Source organism: Caretta caretta, chromosome 4 (assembly GCF_965140235.1).
Source record: "Caretta caretta isolate rCarCar2 chromosome 4, rCarCar1.hap1, whole genome shotgun sequence".
In the NCBI taxonomy this organism is placed as follows: domain Eukaryota; kingdom Metazoa; phylum Chordata; order Testudines; family Cheloniidae; genus Caretta; species Caretta caretta.
In genome coordinates this window covers 107528076-107549485 of record NC_134209.1, presented here as the reverse complement: position 1 = coordinate 107549485, position 21410 = coordinate 107528076, and the positions used below count along the sequence as shown (strand labels likewise).

Genomic DNA, 21410 nt, shown 5'->3' with positions numbered 1-21410 from the left:
AACCCTACATTAAGAATTTTCTAACACAGACTCGAACCTGGGGCTCCAGCGTCCACATTGCAGCACGCAGACCCAAGTCAAACCAACCAGGTACCAGACTCCCTGGTGCCCGCATACAAGATATTTCTGAAGTAATTGCTGGCTATGAGAGAATGGAATTCCCAAACTGCACTGGGGCCCTAGATGGGACTCATGCCCATAATTTGCCCTCCTCAAGGAGCACAAGTATATAAACCACAGTGGGTACTACCCCATTGGTTTGCAGGCCCTTATGGACCAGAGAGGCCAATTTATGAATGGCAACGTGGCTGCACTGGGAAAGTTCACGATGCCAGAGTTTTTTGCCAATCAGGAATCTACATTCAGGACAGGCTGGGACACCAGTCCCACCAACTGACATTGTCAGAAATGGAGTTACTGTTCCCACTGTTATTCTGGGGGACCCCACATACCCCCTTTTGCGTTGGCTTATAAACTGTACCCTGATTTCAGAGGCCCTGGCAAAATTACACCCCCAGCAGGTGTAGAATGTGCTTTTGGCAGACTGAAAGCCTGTTGGAGACGTTTATAGATCTGTTTGGATGCCAGTGTCACCAATGCTGTCCACGTTACTGGGGCTTGCTGTGCTCTTCACAATCTCTGTGAAGCCAGAGGTGAGCCATTTCCCCCTGAATGGACCTATGTCAGCAAGGGGCCACTGAATCGGTTCCCTCAGCCAGAAAGTGCAGCTGCCACAGCTGGACTGGATGCACCCGGGCAACAGAAGTCAGGGATGCTTTGTGCTCCCACATTATGGACTTGCATAGCCCAGCGGAAGAGGGCAAATAAGCCCCTTTATGAATGTGCTTGTGGGGATGGAGCTCACTGATTGTGGGATATTTCAGTGCTTGGGGAGAGGTGAGGAATTAATTGCCATGCAGTGTATTTATGAATGACATGATGACTTATGAAATGGGGAAGAAGGGATTCACAGTAGGGATTGATGTAAGGAAGTGAATGAAGTATGGATTCATATAGACAACTATATGACTAACACTATAGAATAGTGTTTGCTTATTAACGCCTAATTGTCCCTGATCATGTATTTACCTTTATTACTTTACATGGACATTGTATGATGTGATGCGGGGATAGCAATCAACTTTCTTGATTAAATAAAAAGCTTTATTTATAAATGTATTAGAAAAGCACAGCATTCACCGATTGCCAGGCATGCTAGGTGCCATTACCACATCAAAACACCAGTAACAACAGAATCACACAGAAAAAAAAAAAAGTGCATGAACGAGCATGAACAGTGAAAGCACAAACAAGACAGAAACCTCCTCGAGTCGATTGGAGTAGATATGACAAAGGAAGCTGGCCCGTGGGATACTTTTGGCAGATTCCTAGGATCCGAGATGCGGGGGCTGCGTCTACACTGCAAAGCAACAGAGCTCAAACCCTGGGTCTCGGCTTGACCCTGGCTCAAACCCTCCACCCCTGTAGGTCCTTGGACCCAGCCCGAGTCTGATAAATTTGCATGTAGATGGAAGGGGGTTTGGGCTGAAGACTGAATGTGAGTCTGGGCTTACATTGCAGTATATACATACTCTTAGAGACTCACATAGTTAAAATCTATGTGCATTGTGCCAAAACATTACCATTTCAACTAACATCTTGAATGGGGTATTTAAGTTTAAACCTACAAGACAACTTGCTCCCTGCATGCATTGTTTACAATTACAAGCTTAAATTGCTATCCCTTTTAAATATTTTCTTACAGACCTTGGCTTCTGGATCACTGTTGATGCTACAGGAATCATCTTCATTAGACTGTGGAGCATTTCTGTAATGAAAAAATATTATTATTATTAATTATTTGTATTACCACAGTGTTTAGGAGCCCTAGTCATGGATCAGAACCCCACAGTGGCACTGTACAATCATGGAACAAAAGGATAGTCCCTGCTCCAAAAAGCTTATAACCTAAATATAAGACAAGAGAAACGGATGGATACAGACAGACAGGGGAGTACAAGGCAACAATGAGACAACATTGAATAAATATTGAAAATAGGGTTTACAGTCAATATAGTTTATAGCACCGTGCAACATATTCAAGGTGGCCACTCTATGGAGATTTCTTAAAACAACATACCTGAGCTTCAAAGACGCATAGCGTAATGTTGCTCCCTCAAATTCTTTTAGACTGGGGTCTGGATTCACTGTGGCTGCATGAAGGTCCTAAAGATAAACATACCATTATTAATACATTTTCAGGCATGTGCTACAGCAAATTACCTCTAATTTCAAAGGGAAATAAAATCCTCCCTGCCAAGAAGCATACAGTGTTTCTGGATAAAGTTAAAAAAGGCATGCATATATTTTCACATTATTTTTCATTCAGTGCAGGCATCTTATTTTTACAACATGATATTTACCCTGTTGATTTAGACTGAATCCATTCTAAGTGCAAAGATCAGAAAATGGCAGCATGTTTGTGTGCTAGATATCCCTAGCAATACCCCATTTACTTTGGCCTATATTATGAATGACATTTGTGAGGCAAAAAACAAAACAGAACAAAACAAAAATACAGCCACTGCCATGCAAAAACAAGGGTAATAATATTAAATATTCTAAAATCTGACAATATACTTGCCTTCCAAATGTCACTATTAATCTTTCCCCCATTCAGTACAGCAAAATCACTCCATGGCTGTTTCTAGACATATAATTATTCACACAGGAAGAAGCACATTGATAAAAAAAAAAAAAGAAAAAGAAAAAAAAACACAAGACACTGTTGTTAGCATTGATATTTACAGGATGGGTTAGGGAACAGATCCCCTCAAAACTTCAACTAGTTAGTCCACTATACAATGGCATTGGGAGGGGTGGGGAGGGGTGGGGGGTCAGGAGGAGATGTTTCTACAGTTACTTACCAAAACAAATGATTGGAACAAGGAAAAGTTAATATGAATTAAAAACAGACAATGAGATTACTCTTTAGGTATGATCTTGAAAGCAAGCAAAATGAGTCTGAATGTGAATGTTGGCCATAACTGCTATGACCTGCTACAAAACAGCAATTCAGAGAAAAATGAAATTTCCATTTCTCTGGGCTTCATTTGTTGAGTATTCTAACTCTAAATATAGTGTGACCTAGAAACATTGAAATACAAGGCAATATACAGCATAAGGGTCAAATAATTTCCAGATCACAGGAAGAAAAAAGGACAATGGACGGAAAAAGGTGATTAGTAGGGAGCACAGGCAGACTTCTTGCAACAAAAACAATTCTGAACACTCTAACACAACTTCCATGTGTGTTGTTTTTTTTTAAACAAACAACGAATGTCCCTAACCTCATTCAAGAGTCTCTAAGGAAACTGCTATATAATCCATCAAATGCGCATTTTTAACACTGTTAAAACTATTAACACTGTTACAATCAGTATCAGCAAGCTGAGAGATGCTGAGAGTTCTCTGCAAAGAGTGCCAGAGGGGGCTAGGAGTGTGGTTTCCTGGCTCACATGGAGCTAGCGTGAGTATAAATAGTGGTGCAGCCACAGAAGCACTGGTAGCAGCAGCACAGGCCTGGCTTAGCTGTGCCGAGTACGTACCCACTGGTTTCAGGTGACTGCGTACTCATCTCTGTTGCCACTACCCGTGCTGCCATGGCTACACGGCTCTTTATACTTGTGCTCGTTTAATGAGAGCTGGTACAAGTATGTGTACACAAGCAGGGGAATCACATCCCTAGCTCCTAGGATAGATACAGCTTAAGTGCCAATCATAGAGTCCCTATTCTCCATCTCTCCACAGTATATGAGTAACTCCCATGGACTTGAACAGGAGTTACTCAACTGCTGTGGAGGGAGAATACGACATTTAGATGACATTAGACCATCTCTTTCCTCCCATTAAATTCCCCAATATTAAAAAGCTCTGTTCAGGCTGACCTCCTCCAGATTTATTAACCCACTTTACCAGGCAAAGCAGCACAAATTAATACAACCTAATTCTGAATTAACTTGTGCTATGGATCCCTGCCTTCAGGAGATAGATGTTCCTGAAACAGCCATGCTGCAGAAGCTCCTGGATAGAACAGCTCCTGCAGTAGCTGTCATCCTGTTACACTGTACCTGGAATTTAGTGGTAGTTAATAGGATCAGCAAAGCTTTCCCTTGGGAACCCCTAGCTTGTAAACAATTAACCTATAAGAGCCATAGATCCTATGGCAGTAGAGTCAGTAGAGAGAAAATTTGCTTCCTGAGGATTCCTTAAGATCCATAGTTTAAAGGGACCAAACCACCAGCTCCTGCTGTTGTGGCCCACCCCCGAGGATAAATCCCACCCCTGAGGGAAAGTGAAATCCTGTGGTTTCCTTTGCCCTCCACAGGCTATTCCCATGTAGGGGAGAACATAGCAATAAACTTTTAGTATAATATAAAGAAACTAATGAAATTCATACCATCAGTTAGATCCCTTCTGAAAATCTATGCTTCAAGGAACTAAACGATTAATTTAGGGAATTCACCTTAAACCTTCAAAAATGCTAAGATTAGATACAAAAAAGTATCTCCCCATGTTCTGCTCATACTAAATTTGCTTCTGGCTGCAAGATACAATTAAGGAAAAAGGCAACAAGATAAAAATAAACTCAAAAACTTAGAAGAAGATATTTTATATACTGAACATAAAGGTTCTCAAATTAATTTATTTAATAACTTATTGGAGAGAACTCTATAAATTGTTCATGGCCAAAACAGATTTTCAAGATATTTTTTTAAAAAGTATATAAAATCCACATATTTAGCATTATTTTCTCTGAACAGGTTGCAGGATTTTTCAAATTATTCTTAACCTACAATTATACTGGAGCCATTTTCTGTGCTGATGAAAATGGCACAGAAGCATCTGCTGCTATAAAAGCAGGAAAAAAATGTCTTGCAACCAGCAAAAAAAAATAATAATAAATTTGAGAATACACTAATTTTTTCCCACTTTTTTCCATTTGGACCAATGTTTTTTGGCTATTTGCATTAACAGTGTCACTTTCCCCCTACCCAATTTTTCTCTGCTTCTCTCTGTTGGATTAACTTGTTTTCCTTGTACTAAATATTCATATCAAGATATACTATGAAACAATACCTGACTTTTGTCTTTGTTCCTTACAAACCTTCCTTAAGGAAGTCTGTCAAATTAGAATCACTTTCAACTCAAGGCTATGCTCTACTGATTGAAGCAATGCTTCAGAATATCACTTTAGTTAAGAGACAGGGACACAAAGAAAAATAAATGAATGAGAAAAAGGATCTTTAAAAGGGTAAGAATATTAGTTGTTGAGGAAGAAAATATATCTAAGTGTTTATCTGAGAAACCTGAAAGGCTGAACAGCACAAATAAACAAATTTCAAGTAGGTGTAAGAGGGCTGAGGGTTTCTAAAAAGAGAAGTATGGTGAAGATAAAGCAAACTCTTGTGAACTGATGGAAAAAGATAATATTGGGGCTGAACTGGAATGTCCCCTGTATAATGGTACTTTATTCCAGCTCACTCTTATTCAGCTGAAACCTGTAAATCCACCAACTTTTTCTACAGAAGTTATATGAATCTTGCCACAATGCAGAGGAATGAACTAATAAGCCTTCCAGACCAAATTATTCTATACCAAAATCCATGTATTCAGTGAAATGTTTAACTGATGATATCATAAATTCTCTGATTAAATAAAAAACACTGTAGACACAGAATACCATTCACACATTTTTTTAAAAAAACGTGTGTGGAGCATTCAGGGTGGGCTACAGTCCAACGAAAACGAGGGCATTCTAAACTGAGACCAACACTATCCTCGAGTTGCCCAGAGGTGCTGAGATACTTACAGAAAATAATATCAAGTGCCAGTTTGGGACTTGGGAAAATCCAAAGAAAAACATAAAAAGGAAGGTGACTCAGACTAGACTTTGAATTCTTTGGTTTCTATTGGGGAGGCACGGATCACCATTCACATTGCACTCCCCATCAGTACCCAGCCCAACCTGGGGAAGCTAATGATCCAACCAGTGGACCAGATTCGATGATGAATCCTGGTCACGTGCCACTTGAGACACGCTGCACATATGCTAAGATTAGTTCATCATAACATTGTTTTTCTTTCCTTAACCCTCTTTCCAGAACCAACTGAAACTTACTGGAGTCCTCCCTCAATTCCATCTTTTATTTAACTTCAAAATTCCTGATATCGCAGTGACATTTCACTTCAGTTAGCGTTGCTAGACAGTGCCACAAGTTGACCTTCCAATCCCTTTCCTGTCAGGGCCTCAGCTACCTGCCTCCGCAGTGTTCCCAGACCGTGCCAGTCCAGGGACAAGGTCCTCCTATTTGAACATGTGTGTGGTATCCTATTGCACTGCTGCTTCAGGACTGGTCCAGACCGAAAATCAACATTAATTAATCATCGTGTGTTAGAAGTTTACAAAACAAAATGGAGAAACTCTTGGAGACAATTTCCTATTGCAATTTGACACCACCGACCATATTTTTGCATAAAACTTTATTATAGAAACATATCTAGAGACTCATTGAAATAGAGATAAATTGTCTGAGAGCTTGCTGGTTGAAATTATTATTATATAAATTCCTGCGTAGAAGCTTCTACACTACAGTCTATGTTCCTGATCTTGCAAAGGGATCTGCACAGGTATAATGCTCTCTGCCTGGGTGAATACCTTACAGGATTAGCGCCCACATTGTATCAAAATCTACATGGCCCTCTCCTATGCCCTGGATATTTGGTCTTGGCATGACCATTCATAACAGCTTTTTCAGGATTTTTAATATATTGGATCCAAACCTTTGTTTTCTTAATTCATAGATTTCACATGATACTTTAATGTGAAGATCAGAAAAAAAATTATTCTCCTTTATCCTGGCAAACCATTGTCTGTAATGTAAAAGTTTATTATTAAAAGTAATTCCCAAATGTTTTAAGAGCTTGTCTACACAGTAGGGTAATACTGTCTACAGAGAAAGAAAAGGAGTACTTGTGGCACCTTAGAGACTAACTAATTTATTTGAGCATAAGCTTTAGTGAGCTACAGCTCTCTTCATCGGATGCATACTGTGGAAAGTATAGAAGATCTTTTTATACACACAAAGCATGAAAAAATGGGGATTTACCACTACAAAAGGTTTTCTCTCTCCCCCCACCCCACTCTCCTGCTGGTAATAGCTTATCTAAAGTGATCACTCTCCTTACAATGTGTATGATGATCAAGGTGGGCCATTTCCAGCATAAATCCAAGGTTTAACAAGAACGTCTTGGGGGGGGGGGGGGTAGGAAAAAACAAGGGGAAATACGTTACCTTGCATAATGACTTAGCCACTCCCAGTCTCTATTCAAGCCTAAGTTAATTGTATCCAATTTGCAAATGAATTCCAATTCAACAGTCTCTCGCTGGAGTCTGGTTTTGAAGATTTTTTGTTGTAATATCGCAACTTTCATGTCTGTAATCGCGTGACCAGAGAGATTGAAGTGATAGTGGCTACACTATCAGAGGTGCATTCACCTGCACATCCACCAATGTGATATATGCCATCATGTGCCAGCAATGCCCCTCTGCCATGTACATTGGTCAAACTGGACAGTCTCTACGTAAAAGAATAAATGGACACAAATCAGATGTCACGAATTATAACATTCATAAACCAGTCGGAGAACACTTCAATCTCTCTGGTCACGCGATTACACACAAGCCCTATGATACTTGTCTGTAATATTAAAATGAAAAATGTCAGTCCTACAATTAAAAGCTACTTTACCATCAGTGAAAGAAAAAACACTAAATAAACAAATTCATATTTCCCCCCCCGTAATTTAGCATCCTTACTGATTTTTATTTTTACATAATTTAGTTATTTCAAAGATGTAAAGTTAATAGTCAAAATCTTGTCCATAAAGTTTTAGAAGGAAACAAATAATTTATGACTGAGTTATAAATTTTAAAATACAGAAATTTACACTGGAAACATTGGTAGCACTTTAAATTCCTCTGAATTTCAGAATTATCTGAGAGCTAACCGATCACTCTTCATCCTTCATATCACTTAACTTTATCCATTTAGTAGTCAACACGTCTGGCATATAGTGAATTCCAGGGAAGTCTTGACCCATGTGAACCACAAATGAAATGGTTCACACACTAACCATAACTTCACTCATGTGAGTACTCCCACTCAAATCACGCAAGTGAAGTTACACATATTTAAGTGTTTGCATGGTCAAGGCAAGCCAAGCATATATATATATTTCAAAAATTATAAATTAGCTGCAATTTTTCTAGTTTACTGTTCCATTTGGTATTTTATATTTTCATGTATAGACATCAGTAAGTTATCCCAGGAGTGCCCCAGAAATTGGTATTTTAGTGGGTTATTACCATTTAAAAATATTTAGCAAGTTTTCTTCTTTTTCACAATGCTTGAAGACAGAGGACACCCCATTTCTAGTTTAAAAATTCAGCGCAAAAGAATGATGTTTGTGCTCAGATAATTTTTCTGGTATGATTCTAAAGTGCTTTCACTTTAGAATGCTTTGTATATTTAATTGTATTGTATATATACGTTCAGTAGTTACCATCTGGTGTGTAACTTCCAATGTGTGTGTGTGACACTCCAAGCAACTGAACAGCTAAGAGAAGATGTAATTACGAAGAGTCAAGCCAAGAGACTGTTAATGTGTAAATATTTTATATAGCCTGCACCTGTGTAATTAAGTATTGCTTCCGAACCCTAGGGAACCTTAATCATTTCACATTAATCACACATACAGGCTGTCTAATTTTGTACGAGATATGATGTCTCCTTTCATACTACACATCCAAATCTTTAAAGGTGTTTCGTGAGACAAAGTCATTAAAAACAAAAAATATTTATGGTTTATTATCAACAAACAGCTACATTTAGAGATGCTAACGTATAGTGGATTCTAAAGCTTATGTTACTGTTTTAGGTGCAAGTAACTGGTTGAAAGAGATCCTAATTTCTTTTCAATACTCAGTAGTAAGAGATCACTACATTTTACCTCAGTTTCTGGGGTAGGAGATGGGGTAATAGAATTAAGTGATCCTTTCCTTGAGCTCTGAAGATCTGTTGGTATGGAGACAGGACGTTCCCACTGGGTTGTTCCTGTTGGTATGTGCCAATAATAGATCCCAGCAATGTCATTGATTTTTTTCCAGCCAGGTGGCAAGTCGGGGTCGGTCTGAAATGAGTGATCACTCCATATATCTGCTGAGAAAGGAAAAATAAACCTGTATTATTCAACACAAATGCTTTTTAGATTTCCAGTTCTGGTCTTGACTCATTTGATGAAGGATTAGTACTGCTATTGCTCTTTACCGAAATAAATAAAAGTCACCGAAGTAAATTATACAATATTAGGCACTGAGGTAAGATGAAAAGGTCAACATGGCATGAATTAACCTACAAAGAGGAGGACAACAAGATGGACAGCTTACATAAGAGATGCATTAATACAGCAATTACTTGATATCATCATTCAAACTACCCCCTTTAAAATCCAGCCATACTGAGGATATAACTGCAGGTATATTAACATAGAATATGCAACTAAATAACTTGGCAATGTGATGTTGTTCCCTGCCTGTCCCCTTTCTCAGAACTCCCTTAGCACCCTCAATACTCACAAAGGGAGCATTCCTTTTGACAGTGAAAATCATCTTACAAAAAATAATTACACACAAGCTTTCATCAATATGAAACTTAAGAAAATTACTTATTTAAAATGGTGAACAGTGGGAAAACCATACGCCATTCCATATTTAAAACTGGTCGTCTCAAAAGTACAAATAGTTTTGAACTGTTCATCTTACACAGTGGTAAAAGAAAAATCCATGGGTGAAATCTCAGCCCCATTGAAATTAAAGGTAAAACTCCCATTGACTTCACTGAGGCCAGGATTTTGTCCTGCAGACCAAAGATATCTTCAGGTTTTATGCTGCTAGGGAGACAAACACCACTTGCGGTGAATAAAGATCACATAGTGCATTTCATAGAGTGGGAATATTAACCCTAGTAACATGGTCATGTTCCAGCAAGGGCAATTACTTTCTCCCTGCTTACATGTTTCCTTGCAGTTATAGAGGGACATGGTAGTCTTAGCTTTCTGTATTAAACTCCTGAACAGTGCTATTGGGTGCTTTTAAACAACTGCTGTGTTCCACCCCAGAGGGACCAAATTGGGACAATAAATAGTTTCTTCTTAGTGTTTGGAGCTATAGATAATGGGGAATTCAGGAACAAAGAAATTGTCATATCAGACCTGACTAGTGATCCAGTAACTTGACTGTGACATTAGTTAGTACCTGGGGCTTCAAAGGAAGGTGCCAATCCACTCCCCTCCCCCCGCAAAAAACATGGTGTTCAACTTCCCCATAAGGTACATTTCTTCCTAACCCCTGGCTGGCGTATGCCCTGAAGCATGAAGCTTTGCAATATTTATATTAACTAAAAAATTCTTATGCTAGCTATATAACTGTGGAGGCTTTCAGTAAATATATATATGTATAAATTACTATGATTTTTTAATCTTAAACTCTTGGTCTCCACCATATCTTGTGGCAACAAGCTCCACCGTCTAAAAAATATTTTAAATGTATTGCCTATTAATTTAACTGAATGCTTCCTGTTCTTGCATTATGAAAAAAGATACATAGGCACACCCAATTCACTTTCTCTACCATTCATTATTTTCTATACCCCTTAGTCATCATTTCTTAATCTACTCCTGGAGGAATTCTGCGCATCTGTGGATGTGCAGAATTCATCTGTCTTGCATAATTTTGTATTTTCCTGCATAAAAACCATTTTGCCTAATAAGTGCTCCAATTCTGCCTTTTGCCCACCAGAGGCCACTTGGCTCTAGAACAGCTGGCTGGCAGTCTCTGGTGGGCAAAAGGCGGAACTGCAGTACTTCTTAAGCAAAATGTTTTTTATGTGGGAAAGTACAAAATTCTATGCCCAGTGCTGCAGAATTCCCCCAGGAGTAGAGTTCATCACAGCACCCTGCCTGCGGAGCCAGGTTAGGACAGAGTGGGGCACACAAAGCTGCTGGGGGGGGGTCAGAGACTGGGGTTCAGAATGGTTAGTGGGGGGGACAGACTGGAGCATGGGCTCAGGAACTAGTGGGGTGACAGTGTTGAGCCTGGGGATAAGGGAGAGGGGCTGAAGAGACCTATGGGGATGAGGAATGCAGGGACAGGGGCAGACCTGCCTGACAGAATGGGAGAGGCTTGGGGTCAGCCAGCGTCTGCACGGGGGAGGCTTCCCAACACCCTAACAATAGCACCCCCTGCCCCAAAGAAAAAACTCCCACCCACACCCAACACCCTCCAGGCTCATTCCCTCTCTCTCAGCTCCTCTGTTACCCCTCACTCCCTCAAGCCTTAGCACTGCTTCTGACAGGTGCAGGAAATACAGTTCTGTATTGTAATTTAAATAAATTACACAAAGTTCTATATTAATATGCCTAGTAAGGAATCTATTAATCAAAAAAAGTTACTATAATCTTTTTTTTTTTTTGGTCTGTATTGTTACCGACATACTTGCTGACAGATTCTCCCTCCCCCCTCCCCCCCATTCTTCAAGGGTGACTTGAACTGAACACAGTGCTCCAGGTAACTGACAAGAACTACAGTGTTTTCCCAGTGGCACTGCATACTGTTCCCAAATCATTAGTTTATTATTCCTGTAGTAAGATGAGCAAATTCTGAGCTGAAGACCTCCAACTGCAAGAATTCCATTAATATTTAGTTTTGAGTCACATCTGTTATAATGAAACACAACTTAGGTCCAGCATCTGAGAGTCCTTAACATTTGTATAGTAAGGTCAGGAATATCTTAAATATTCCAAATATTTGTTTACTAATTCTATGTTCTATCCTGTATCATATTCAAGCATCTCATTTCATTCTCCAAGGCCTTCCCCAGTTTAGCTTCATCCTATCTTTCTGTTCTGGTCTCTTTACTTCGCACACTCCCTCTTTGCTTAACCCAAGCAACTTGTTATTCAGAAGTTTTTTGCTCACCAAAAAAAGCTGTGTGCCACAGAGTTTGAAAAATCTAAACCAGCACCCTGAGGTATTGGTGGCAGTGCTGCTATTCTTCAGAACCAGATATACAAGAGTAAATTGAAATAGCTAATTTCTAAAATCCTAAAGTTGCATCAAAGTCAATAAAGAAAACATTGGACCTTTCACTGCATACTAGCATGAAAAGGCAACCAACTTGCCTTGTCAAAGAAAAAAAATTAAAAGCTTAAATATAATGAATAATTTGGCTCAGTTCAGTTGTAAAGGGTAGGAGCTTGGGAATACTTCACACTTATTTAGGACTCATTCCCATTTGAAGTCAATGGGAATCTTTGAATTGACATCAGTGGGTGTTGGATCAGGTCCATATGTTTTTCAAAGCATTTTACGAACATTAACCAATTAATCCTCAAAACTTCCATGCAGGCAGACATTATCCCCCCTTATTCTTCCCCTTCTAAGTGCTACAGCCTATGGTCTCTCTAACCCATCCCCTAAACTGGGTGGAATGGCTATGAAAGCAGAGAGATGGAGATGTTAATCTCTCACCTGACAAAAATGGAAGACAAAGTGCTCTGTTAGATGGGACTCAGAACAAAGAGTCCTTGTGAGGTACTAAACAACTTCTATGAGAAGGTGAGGTCATTCTGCCCCTGTAGGAAAGAATCCATGGTTCTTTTGTTTACTCTGAGGCTGTGGTTGAGGATGGAGTGTTTTTTCTGAATTTGCACATAGTGAATAACTAACCTCAATCAACTTTATAATAATAGGAAATATTTTATTTAAAGTTTTTGGACTCCATAGACAAACTACAAGTTCACTGATCTTCAAAAGTATGAGGTTAGTGTTAACTATTGTTCATATAGGTCATCTTAGAAAAAGTACCCTAAAGTTGCTTGTGGAAATAAATCATTATCAAATGGCCCCTGCTTGTTCTACACAACATATAATAATTAAATGAAGCAGAACATAAGTATGGATAAAATAATTTCTTTAATGTATTATACTGATAAAGTGCATCAGAGTCCTGCACTTAGGACGGAAAAATCCCATGCACTGCTACAGGTTGGGGACCGACTGGCTAAGCAGCAGTTCTGCAGAAAAGGACCTGGGGATTACAGTGGACGAGAAGCTGGATACGAGTCAACAGTGTGCCTTTGTTGCTAAGAAGGCTAACGGCTTATTGGACTGAATTAGTATGAGCACTGCCAGCAGATTGAGGGAAGTAATTATTTCCCCTCTATTCGGCACTGGTGAGGCCACATCTGGAGTACTGCGTCCAGTTTTGGGCCCCCCACTACAGAAAGGATGGACAAATTGGAGACAGTCCAGCAGAGGGCAATGAAAATGATTAGGGGGCTGGGGCACATGCTTTAAGAGGAGAGGCTGAGGGAACTGGGCTTATTTAGTCTGCAAAAGAGAAGAGTGAGGGGGGATTTGATAGCAGCCTTCAACTACCTGAAGGGGGGTTCCAAAGGGGATGGAGCTTGGCTGTTTTCAGTGGTGACAGATGACAGAACAAGGAGCAATGGTCTCAAGTTGCAGTGGGGGAGATCTAGGTTGGCTATTAGGAAAAACTATTTCCCTAGGAGGGTGGTGAAGTACTGGAATGGTTTACATAGGGAGGTGGCGGAATCTCCATCCTTAGTGGTTTTTAAGGCCCGGCTTGACAAAGCCCTGGCTGGGATGATTTAGTTGGGGTTGGCCCTGCTTTGAGCAGCGGGCTGGACTAGATGACCTCCTGAGGTCTCTTCCAACCCTAATCTTTTATGATTCTATGACTGTTTGAGATTATTTCTGTTGTAGTTTGAGATCAAAATTATCATACTGTGCAAATATAAAATGTTACCGTATGCTTATATTGAGTGATTTCATCCAAACCAACCAACTAAAAGTTGCAAGGGAAATTACATATGATTATTCATAGTTACTGTAACAGGTTATAAAGTAAGATCTAAATAGGAATGACACTGAAGTATAAAAAAATCAAAATTGCTTTTGTGACAGCAGGAAGAATGTTGTAAACCTTAAGACATAACACAAAAAAGACTACTACAAAAATTCATTAGGATGAATGTAATTCTATTTTATTCGCAAGCATCTGGGAGCAGATCATGTAATACGGTTGCAAATACTCTGGGTTAGGGCCAAAGAAACATTACCTCACTAAGTAATAAATGTTCAATTACCTTAAAAATACACTATTAGCAAAAGACAGAGATGGACTAAAATATGTGCTGGGATGAATTTAGGGTATGTACTCTTAATTAACTGATTTTGTAACTAGTGCAGCTCTAGTTTCAAAGACCTAATAATATTTCATATTAGGGACATATTTTTAATTGTAAGGCTGCCATTAAGGGCTGGGTTATTTTGCAGCTCACCTGCTCTTGTGTATCATTTCAAGAGAAATGTATTGACAATGTAACATGGATTCACATTTTAAATTAAATAAAGGTAAATATATGTATACCTCCACATGAATTATAGTTGTATTAAGAAGTTGTTTCATTTATCTATTTTAATCACTCAAAGCACCCAATCTAAGCACCATTTTAGTTGTTTTCACAATAGCAGAAAAGTACATTACTATAGAGATGGAGATTTACGGAAGCATTCCATGAAGTAAACACATATTTCTATGCATTTGGGTAGGTTTATTTACCATGCAGAGTGAGTCATGATCTTAAAAGACTTCTTCCCTAAAGTCTCCCATATGAAATGGATAAGGATAATAACCACAGGGCAAGAAAAAAAGACCTATTCTGGAATAGATTAAGCAATAAGCACAGCCACTATAAATAAATGCTATAAAAATTCCATGCTGGGGTCCTTTCTAAGGGGCTTGGTGTTTGTGCGTTTTCTGTACAACTCCAGTATTCCTTTGGCAAGGAAGATTTTAGCCCTTCTCACTATAAAGATGTCCTTTTGAATGAGAACCAGTGCTGGCTGCAGAGAAACAAAATGAAACTTTATCTGTAAATTTGAAATCCTGGCCCCAAAACCCTGCAGGTTCACAAGGACTGGAATGCAGTAAGAAACACCTCATTTTCATGTGTTGGGGAAGGCTGTACAAGGAGACTACACAGCCCACAAGCACTTTGGAGATGAGCTCCACAGCAGCTGGAAGAGGGACGTGGGAAGGCAAGAGCAGAGACAGCCAATGGGCATCTACTACTTCTCCATATTCCATATTGTCAGCTGAACAACGGTTGCCCACCAGCCATCACCCACTGGTGCCGCCAGTTCTGTTCTGCTTACTTGCTCTGAGCACACAGCCTGGTTACTTGGTCTGAGAACTCTCTACCAGGATTTCACCCGAAGAAAAGCATGAAATGTCAGAATTCATTTCAATGGATTATAAACCCTGAAATCCGGTGCTGACAATTTCAGTATCAGCTGATCTGATGTGGGTGGATTCATTTGAAAGAACATGTCACAGTAATAGGGCCCTGATACTTTTCAATGGGCATTTTGCCCAAGTAAAGACTGCCAATTAAGGCCTGGTCTACAGAATTTGACTGGCATAGTTATTCTGGAATAACTATAATTATATAATTATTCTGACATAAAATAATGTTTACTCTAGAATAGAGTGCGTCTACATGAGGAGCTATTCTGGAATAGCTTATTCCACAACAGCGATGCCAGCCAATTGTCCCACGTAGATAAGGCTTAAGACCTTCGCTTCTGAAACCCTCTCTATCAAGTTTTACCCAGAAATAAATGCTTATGTCTGCGTTTTTATATGAATGGCTGAAAAAGGGAGTTTATAATGGAAGAACTAATACTGCCTTCATTCAATCATCAGTATAAATGAGAACTGCACATGGTTGAAGCCTCAAAATATTCTGTTGCATACAGAAAAGCTGTAGCATCACTGTTCTGAAATTATCAATACCAAATAAACTGTTTCAAGAGGACAAACATTAAGAAAATATAGCTGTAAATATTTATAGGGGACCTTAGGCTGGAAGGGACCCTCGAACAAGGCCATTTGTATTTTCGAAGTGCCAAGTATAGTCAAGCCTGCATAAAATAATGTATTGCTGTTTTATAACTCTCTCCTACAGCTGCCAGGCTCTACCACAGAGCTGATGTATAGCAGCAATAAACTCCATTCAATACTGTAGGCTATAATTTAGATAGCTGAGTTTGGCAAGATGATTAGCAAATTGGGGAATTAAATTTTTATTTCAAGGTACATTTATTTTAGTATCCAGTACTGGGTGAATACTGTAATGCTGATGTCTTAGGATGAAATGGAAACAAACTAAGTGCAACTGGATGGTAATGTAAACAGCATATGCATTTGGTGACCACCTTTGTAAAAAACAATATTTTTATTGTTTGCTTTTTTATTGCTGTTTCAGACAGAAGGGACAGCAATCAAATTGCTGCCATAATATGAATCATTCTTTAGCCCCAACAAGGCAGAGATTAAAATTATAACAGGATCTCTCATGCTAGGCAAACTGGAAAGAGCAGCAAGTGGAGCCAATTTACTTCTCCATTGTTTTGCAGTGTCATGAACACACTTTTCATTCCATGGCAATTGTCACCAGGCTGTCATATAAGGTCACTGATCAAAGTGGGAGTCATACCAGTGGCATGCAAAGATCACAGTTTTTGTACCTCACCACACTGTAGTTTGCTAGTACCTGACCATGATTTGCACCATTCTCAGGTAGAGCTTAGTATGCTCTGTGAAATTGCATAATTAAAAAACTAACTATGACAAATGACAGAAGCTTTTAATTGGTTCATGCTTTCCAGTGTAGGCAAGGTAGACTAGCTGTAAGTTCAGTATCAGTTAAGGCAGAAACACATGCCTTTTACAAATGCACAAGTAAAAGGAAAGGATTAGATATAATTGGGGGGGGGGGGGGGGGGGACACAAACCCTTACAGAATGCTTATTGAAAAAAAGAGAGAGAAATGCAAAGATACACACAAAATGGGTTATGATAGATGAGAAAAATCAAAAGAGATAATATATAATGCTTGAAAGAACAATATTTTATTAGTACTGTTTATAACTGGAAAAAAGAGTGGTATAGGTCCAATTAAGAAAGATATAACAAAAGAGGATGGAGAAATATTAGCACAGGGAATTAGTGTACTTTGGGCCAAATTCTGATTTTATTTACACTAGTGCTGTCCAGAGTAGCTCCACTGACCTTAGGAGAGGAAGTCTGGATTACACCAGTGTAAATGAGATCCAAATTTCCCCCTTTATGAGCATATTTATGTCAGGAGCAGATATTAAAAACTAGGTGGCTGAAATGCTAGTTGTGCCAGGTTAGCTGATTCAGGGCATTTTCTAGATATGGGCCAGAAACGCATCTTGCCACATGGGCAACAAATTCAACAAAACACCTGGACAGGACAGGACGGGATTCAGCTCTACATTCTTTAAGGAACTAATATTACTACTAGCATTAGTATATGTTACTTAGCACAAGAAGGATATCACAGAACTGGTAATTATAGATTAATAGTGCTAGTTTCTATGCTAGGAAAAATTATCAGGGACGAAAAGACATGTAACAAAAGAGAGAAAGGGTAATTTAAATGGATTGTAATGAACCTTACATTTCTTCAAAGAAATCTGTAACAAAGAATGGACAAAGCAAAGCTATGACTTACCTCAGTTTCAGAGAAGTCTTTAGGGACCTGTTAAACAGAGCGAGAGTGTGCGTGCACACGCGCAAAGACTGAACCAGGGATTTAAAACTGGTCCATGAGATAGGGTCAAAGGGCTAAACCCACTCCTTGGACAGAAAATCCTTACAAAAAATAGAGCTCCATCTTGGCACCATTAAATGGAAGTAATTACATAATGGTACAATCTGCAGCTAGAGACTGAAGGAGGATCTGGATGGGGAAAAATGGTACACTTTTTCTTAGTGTCAGGAATAGCAAGGTAGAGATTTACACAAGAGAAATGTTTATTAAATGGTTAGAAAAGGCCTAGAAAAGCAGCCTGAAAATTGGTGAACAATATATTGTGTTACAGTACAGGACCACTGCACAGAGCCAAAGAAGTGCAGGGTCATGAATAAGGAAGTAGATTTCAAAATTAAAAGGTATGCTAATATCAGGTCATGGTATGGCTGCATCTGGATCACTGTGTACTTCAAAAAAAGAAGGATCCCACTTTTCAGAAAAGGGCAACAAGGTTAATTTATGATAAAATAGGTACATCTCATGAGAAAAGACAAAAAGATTATACTATATAATCAGATTCAAATACCTAAAAGAGCCATGCAAGGATTTGTTTAAAAATAGACCCCTTTTACTTCCAAGAAAGGGACATCGCACTCACAATTGAAAAGTGCAGGGGAAAAAAAGCTTAGCATCAGATCCTCAGCTAGTCTAAACTGACACAGCTCCACTGCAGTGGGTGGAGCTACTCCAATTTATGTCAGCTGAGAATCTGTCCTTTAATTTTAGGAAGGACTTCTTTCACAGACTATTACTGGAATGAGGAATAGTTTGAAAATATGATGCAGTGAGACCAAATGGCTGTAGTAACAAACAGATACTTGAAAGCAAAAATATATATAGATAAAGGCGCTGATATAGAAAATAAGCTTCTGAATAGCAAAATGTATTTACTAGACAAAGATATGGACCTTATAGACCTCAGTTCTCTCCTTCCTTAAATATATGCTTCTGTCACAAAGCTTTAGCTTTTAGCCTCAAACCAGAATAGTTGTCCTTCTACTAGATGGATACTTTGAATAAGGGGGATAGATCTGAAATTCAGGGCTTGAGCCAGACTTTGATTAGCGTCAAGTATATCAAAATAAAAAATTTTCAACTGTGAAAAACAGTTCTGAGTTTGTCCTAAAGGCTGATAGTACCTTTGGTCCACAGTTGCCAACTTTCACATGGTACATAAGCACCCCAACTTTCACAATAAGCCCAAAATCAAGCTAATCCCATTCAAAACAAGGCCAAAACAAGCCAATACCTAAGTATCCCAACACTCTATATGACTAGATCCCCCTGGCATGCAGCCTGGGACTGTGGTGGACCCACTGTGCACCTGTGACTCTCTCCCCACATTGCCCTTGCTTGCCCCCTCTTTGCCCCTGCTTGCCGGGAGCCAATAAAAAAAAAAAAAAAGAAGCAACAAGCTATAACAAGCTACAAGCCAAAAACTAGCCAGCAAGAAACTCACAAGCCAATTAAGCCAAAAACAAGCCCAATTTCTGCCTTTTTTCATGGGTTTGGCATGTCTGCTTTGGTCCCATTGTGATGTGTTAATAGTTTCCAGTACAAATCAGTAAAGCAGTCTGGCCTATAGTTATTCTCTAAGTCATCTCCTTCCATTCTCTTCCACCATCCATTTCTCTCCACAGTAAATCCAATATCAGAGCCTGAGGAGAAATCAAATATGTTATTGTTGGAAGCCCAGTGCTGTGATTTCATAACTGTTCACATTCCAGCAGATGGTGGATACATACTATAAATGAAGGAATTCAAATTTGAAAAATGTTTTGTTAGCAAAATAAAACCAGATTCTGCAAAACTTCCCTTGTCAGAGATAGCAAAGAGTAGGACTGCATTGGGACCTAAGAGCAGGATCCGTTCCGAAGTTTTGACAGCCTAGGAAAACAACAATTTAAGACCTGGTCACAGTTGGGATTAAACAAATAATGAGGTCGCATACAATGAATTTTGGATATTATTTATTCCCCCTGCTGGACACAGAAGTGGAAGTAGAAAAAAACAGAAGGGAGGAAGAGAAATGATGAGTCATGAGGAATAAAACAGTTTTGGAAAAAAAATAAAAACAACAATTGTGAAAAAAATTCTTTATATAGTTTTTAATCCTGGATTAAAGAGACTTTCCTTCCCCCTGCCTGAAGCTTTGATAAAATGCATTCACAAAAAAACATATCTGCTTCAAGAGCCCAATCTATATACTGAAGTCAATGGCAAATTCCCATTGACTTCAGTGGGGCCAGCATTTGGCCCTCAACAGACGCATATTTCTTCCCATTACACATACTGCAGTTCACAGAAGATTTCAGAGGGAAAAGAGATGTGGGATAATTGAAGTGAAGCAAAAGACAAATTAAGAAACAATTAATAAACAAAACAAAAAAAACAGCACGATTACAGACCTGGATTCAGATACTACATTTTAAACTGCTATGCATGCTGTTCTGGTCATCAAACGCACAGGTTTAAAATCTGCATGATTTCAGACCATTTTCTCATCACTTTGCATGTGCTACAGTATAATCAAGAGTACCACCTACCTTCATAATTCACAATTACGATGGTCAGCATGTAGTCTCTCCTAAGCATCACAGCAAGAAGCATGAATGCTCTCTTAGAAATAAATACAGCAAAAATGCAAGTCACTAGAAAAAGTAGTTACAAATCAGACAAACTTGTCTAATTTTGGTAACATTACTCAACAAGGAGCGATGAACAGCCAGAAGCTGGTCATTTGTAGCAGTCCTTACTCACAGCATGCAACTGGTTGTCATGACAACACGCTCATCTCCCTTGCAGAATCTCTGTGAACAAGTCACATGCGTGTTGAAAGGCACACGAAAGAAAGATTTCTTCAAACTCCAGGGCAGAGTGGTCAGAAGTGGAATTTGCAGGGATGAGTATTACAGAGCCTGATCCTGTGTCTCTGAACTCAATGGAAACTTTGCTATTGATTTCAACAGCTGCAGGGTCAAGCCTTTAAACCAGATTCAGAGAAGAGAGACAAGGTGGGTGAGGTAATATCTTTTATTGAACCAACAAGCTTTTCTCATTCACCAACAGATGCTGGTCGAACAAAAGATATTACTTCACCCACCTTGTCTCTCTAATATCCTGGGACCGAACTGGCTACAACTACACTGCATACAATCAGAGAATGAGTCATTTCTTAAAAATTCTAAGAGAAGCTTGTGATGGATTTGGACCTGCTCTGTAATAATCTATGGATATTATTGCAGCCAGATTCTTTAATGGTTAATAATTGTATTGGTTGCCAGCTGATACTAATTGAATGAGTTGCATCTAATAGAGTTTTAGTCCCAGAATCAGACATTACAGAATTAAAACTAACATGTTCAGTATCTTGTAGGGAACTCTAAGGTGCAAGGCATAGACACTCACATTGAGGGCAAAGCAAAACCTTGGCCACTTTTATTAACACAGGTCAGTAAAGACAAGAAAGAGTCAAGTCACATAAATAAATAGCAGTAATACAGTACTGCGGATCTCTTTGGTGTCATTCCGTGCATACTGTCATATATTTGCACCCCTCCTTGGGGACCTGGTGGTAAGAG

General features: G+C 39.1%; 1 protein-coding gene across 10 annotated transcripts in view; it reads right to left on the bottom strand.

The window, feature by feature from the left end:
- The window catches only part of APBB2 (amyloid beta precursor protein binding family B member 2), a 328999-nt gene that overhangs the window by 112523 nt on the left and 195066 nt on the right, over positions 1-21410 (bottom strand). For 5 of the 10 annotated variants that reach the window (XM_048848487.2, XM_048848488.2, XM_075127955.1 and 2 more), the window contains 4 exons: positions 9073-9281; positions 2645-2707; positions 2141-2226; positions 1768-1828 (listed from right to left, as the gene is read on the bottom strand). In XM_048848487.2, coding sequence (XP_048704444.2) covers positions 1768-1828; positions 2141-2226; positions 2645-2707; positions 9073-9281 — 419 coding nt within the window. Of the gene's footprint in view, positions 1-1767; positions 1829-2140; positions 2227-2644; positions 2708-9072; positions 9282-20375; positions 20561-21410 lie in introns of those variants that run through there. The other 5 variants (XM_048848498.2, XM_048848499.2, XM_048848489.2 and 2 more) reach the window with 5 other exon arrangements.